Below are 5,000 nucleotides of genomic sequence, written 5' to 3'. Positions count from 1 at the left end.
TTTTCCAACCTCTGAATTTTTCTTTCTTGCTTGCAGTAATATCTAAATCACTTTGTAGGAGATTCTTTCACTCTTGATCAACAACCACTCAAACTCCATTCCATCAAGGAGAGACTCTTCAGATTCGAGTGAACAAAGGGTCCTTGATTCAGATCTGACTGAAGTAATAGAGGCCAAGGTTGTAATAAGAGCTTCTCCCATTCTACTGTGAGGCCGAATGGAAAACCCACTGTTACATCTACTGCCTCTCGCTTGATCTTCTGTAGTGTGCATCGAATGAGAGGAACAGGGAGAACGCAAATCCCTATTTGAAGTTCCAAGGTTTTCTCAGAACATCTATTCCCACTGCTCTTGAGTCTTTAACAGGAGTAGAAATGCTCGTCTTGGTGTTTTGACTTGTTGCCATTGGATCGCTCTGTGGGTCCCTAAACTGATGAACCCCTTGTGTAATGGGTGGATTTGATACTGACTGAGATAATCTGCCACCTTGTTGTCCTTACCTGCTACGCGAAGAGCTGAAAGAGATCTCATATTGTCTTCTGCTATATGATATGATTGTTAATACCTCTGTCGTCATGGTTTTGATCTTGGTGCCTCCTTTTTCGCTTTGTGAATGTCACTACCATCCGGTTGTCTGAGAATATCTTGAGATGTTTAGGTTGTATGCCGAACTGCATTTGCTTCCAGATACTTGCTTTAAAGTTGAATAACTTTAGTAGGAAAAGACACTGTACTACTTCTGTGTGCAGGTCAGCACCATACACTTTGGAGCTTAAATCTTTCGTTCACAGTCCATTCTGGTTCTGAGAGAGAGGTACTCTCCTTTCATTTAATGGTGGATCCTGCTACCAGCTGAGTAGACTCCCTGATAAGGTACTTCTAGCTGAAGACTCCTTATATCGGTGGTAGTCTTTAAAGCAACGCTGTAAACACTGACAACACATACCCCGACACGAGGACGCAGCAGCAGTCATCTCCGACAGATAGTTCACTTTGAAGGGCGATTCAATTATTTGTGCTGTTTAAGGTGGTAATGTAGAGAGGCTACGGCTGTACAATGTACAAGCTATATCGTACTCAACCTCCTCATATGCCATCTCAGTCGTGGAAGGATTACCTATGCTTGAGGATAACATTCCTAATAACCTGAGACAATCCCTTATTGAAGATTGTTGCTGACACTGAATTTAATGGGGCATATTCAATTCCGATCCGCGGTAACGCGCGTTACCGCGGAAAATGCGCAGTACTGCCGGTAATGCGGTACCGCAATAACGCAGATTTTCGTACGCAGCCCTAAGGGCTGCGAACGAAAATCCACGTTATTGCGGTACTGCGGATTAGGTTCCAGCGCGATCCCGCGGATCGGGATCGGAATTGAATATGCCCCAATAAGTCAAATATTTAATCTTCACAAGTCTTTCCTCTTGCACGTGACTTTATCTTTCACTGTGTCTATTTGTATTCCCAGAAATTGCAACTATTTAGAGGGCACAAGACAACTCTTGACTGTACTTATGATCCAACCATGGCCCTGTAGAATAGAGATAACTTTGAGTGTTTTGTTCTGTGCGCCGTGTTCTGATTTCCCTGTTGCAAGAATAACTTCCAGATTCAGCCAAACTACAATTCTCTGCTTCCTGAGAGGCACTGGGGGATGTCTACAGGCCAAATGGCAGACAGGTAAACTGGTAATAATCCCCTTGTTGACAGAATCTGAGAAAGCAATGGAATCGGAATGTGCAGAAGTAAAGAAATCTCTTATTGCATTCAGAATAGAATTTAAAGACACTATATGGAAATGTCTTGCATGCACAAATTGAGTTTTCTCAGATGAAGAACTGCTAAAAAGTCCCCTGACTTGGGGGTTGAACTGATTTTTTCTATGACACTGGATCAGTAGGTGCACTACATCTTCTCACTACAGTGTCTGTCTTCAGCCCAAACCAAGCACTTAAATGTTTTGCAGGTTTTTTTGGTTTTTTTTGCAATAAAGAAAGCTACATGCAAACTTAGGGTTTACGACTCTTTGTCTGCTGTTCAACCTGGCAAATTCCCCAGTGATGTCTTACCATGCCAACATAATGTGAAACCTCCGTCCGCAAGCCACACCCAGGCAATTGTTTTTTGATTGGATTTTTACAGCTGTGGAGGACAGTACACACTGGTTAAAATTAGAGCACTTTGCCTAAGCTGCATTTACAGCAAGGTGAATGCAGATAGAATGTCTGTCACTATATGGTAATAATGACCTCAATACTCGCTGAGATCAGAACATGTCTGAAGTGTAGCATGTATTCCTTTTAGCCTGTCTTGTTCTTCTGGTATCACATAGATCAAATTTACTTTACAGATCAATGATCTAAGTAACAGCTGTCCACTCGTTGAACAGTGGCTGAGTGGGCAAACTCTATGAGCAGATATTACATTAGAGAAATACAAAATACAGTTTGTGTACATTTAATTGATATTTTCAAAGCATGAATGTAATGCCAACAAAATTCCAAAACTTGTAGTGTTAATAAGTAAAATAAGTAAATAAGTTTAAATCATTATTTCCTCCACCATCTCACAAACAATAAAAGCCATATTACACAGTTCTTAACAATCCGCTAACTGTGTTTAGCAATATTTTATTTAAATTACTGTTTAACACATATTGTTCACTTTTAGCTCGTATATACACTTGTTAATGATGTCCTTCTCTCCCCTGCATCTGCTGGTAAAGCATAGGAATCATTATTGGCTTTTAGTGCTGTTAGTTACAGCATTATAGTACTCTGTATGTCTGCTGGCAGAGACACATATCAGCATTCACAAGAAATCCTGGTGAGGTCATGAACAAAGTTTCTCTGTAGAATTGGTAGCTCTGGCTGCATAAATATGACCTTCTATTACTTGGTTCTTATTTCTAATGGTTTCCCTGAAGGGGAATAAATGATAACATTTGAATAGAAGAAATAGGTTAATACTGCGTGGGAAGAATATGTTTGCATAATAAATCTTAGACCCAAGTAACATACTGCATTCTTGCTAAACCACATATTGTAAATTCATAATGCAAGTATGACGATCCTTGTAGCTAATTTATTGTCCCAGAGTTATACATCCACCACACAATTTTATTATAAGTAATATAATCTAAGTTGTATTGGAAGATCTATCTTAAAAGAAACCTGATTAATGTGTTGCTACACATAGATGCTTTATTTCCCTTTTCTACAATATACTAGAAAAGCGACAGCATTTGGTTACTGTGGTTACTACCACACTCCTTATTATCACCAGTTTTGATAAATGACCACATTGTGTGTAGCCTTATCTATTGGAATCTGCACAGCCTGTATTGCCACAAGACTAAAATCATCTGATGAGGTGGATTTTCAGAGAAAGCACACCGCTTCAGGCAAGCTTATAATATTCCTCAACCAGCCTCTTAACATCACTAGGTTACCCTATTACCACCCGTTACACAGTTCACACAAGACAACAACCCTCGGACTCCTTGGATCATACAGCCCATTAAGCACTTTTTACCTGTGCATTCTGGCTGGACCCAAAATACAATATGTATAACATGTATCACTTAACCTCATGTATAAAACTCCCATTGTCCCATAGATTGTAAGCTTCTGAGTAGGGCCATCTTGCCTCTCTGTCTGTATTACCCAGTATTGTTTTATTAGTGTTTGTTCTCAATTGTAAAGCACTTCTGGATTTGCTGTCACTATATAAATAAATATTGATGATATAATTCTGATGGTCAACTTTCATAGAAAAATGTTCATTAAAGTTATGTTTGTTATATAAACTAAAATGTTGAAATTAATATGTTTATTTTAGACCAGAGCTTGTCCGTCCAGCAACTACGTTGTACCAACACAATCTTACAGGGATTCTTGAAACTGCTGTGAGAGCAACCAACGCTCAGTTTGACAATCCTGAGATTCTCAAACGTTTGGATGTCCGGCTTTTAGAGGTAGGGTATATTTGCAATCTCCAGACAATTTGTGGATTTGGAAATTTAGCTAGTACTTTGTTTTTGTTTTAATCTTATTGTCCAGTTGTAATTTTCAGTAGCTATAAGTGGGACATTAACAATGGTGTGATTTATTTCATTGTTTTTTCATTCTAGGACCAGCATATATTTGTACTTCTTTTATAACCTAAGGGTATACAACAAGAGCACATTATTTCTAATCATCTTGCATGTATCCAGCTTATAATCGTTATCTAGAGCTGTATGTTATTGAATTTAATGGATAGTGTAAAAATATCACTGATATTCTGCGACTGCTAATTTGTTATAAACTTGCAGCAGAGTACATACTTATTAAACTAACAGAAACAGGATGTTTTTTTGCAGAATAATTGGTTTGTGTGTCATACAGAATACCCGTATATTAAATGTAATTTCCTTGTATTTCACTGTGTGAAAATGCACTTGACTAATACCTAGTCAATTGCATATAAATTCTTACATCCTAAAACATTTATAGTGTTTAATTCAGCAGTTTCTCCCTTGCCAATATAAAGTAATAAACAAACATCCTTAGAATTGGCAACCAAAGTGCTGCTAGACAGAGCACATAATAACCTCAATTTTCTTTTGATGATTCAAATGGGACCATTTACGAGAAATAAGACGACATTATTTATTGCAGTCATCTGCACTGTAAAAATCAAAATTAAGAATCAAGGCCTCCTTTTTAAAATAAGTCTCTTGTTATTGAGAGTGCCTGCAAGCTAATAACTCAAGCGAGCCTTTAACAAAATGGAGACTGAATTATGTCACAAGACCAATCAGCTTCCCCACTGCGCCTCTAGTACATATTGTTTATACTGTGTCTTTGTCAAATATTTTGTTTGTATGTATTTTAAAATTTATTGCCTACCATCTAATTGGCCACTCCAGTTTAGAGCTTTTTGAATACACTTTAAAAAAAAATAATAATAATAATAAAAAAAATACTCTCTAGACGGAATTAATAGCAGAAATG

At 37.8% G+C, this 5,000-nt stretch overlaps 1 protein-coding gene across 1 annotated transcript in view; it reads left to right on the top strand.

Moving 5' to 3' along the window:
- TUBGCP3 (tubulin gamma complex component 3) overlaps window positions 1–5,000 on the top strand; it is a 90,855-nt gene that overhangs the window by 61,542 nt on the left and 24,313 nt on the right. Inside the window, exon 15 of the mRNA XM_075200022.1 lies at window positions 3,844–3,979. Within this exon, the coding sequence (XP_075056123.1) occupies window positions 3,844–3,979 (136 nt within the window). The remainder of the gene's footprint in view (window positions 1–3,843; window positions 3,980–5,000) is intronic.

The sequence above is a fragment of the Mixophyes fleayi genome, chromosome 2 (genome assembly GCF_038048845.1).
Source record: "Mixophyes fleayi isolate aMixFle1 chromosome 2, aMixFle1.hap1, whole genome shotgun sequence".
NCBI lineage: Eukaryota > Metazoa > Chordata > Amphibia > Anura > Limnodynastidae > Mixophyes > Mixophyes fleayi.
The sequence above is the reverse complement of the archived record's forward strand: the minus strand, read 5'-3'. Positions and strand labels throughout refer to the sequence as shown.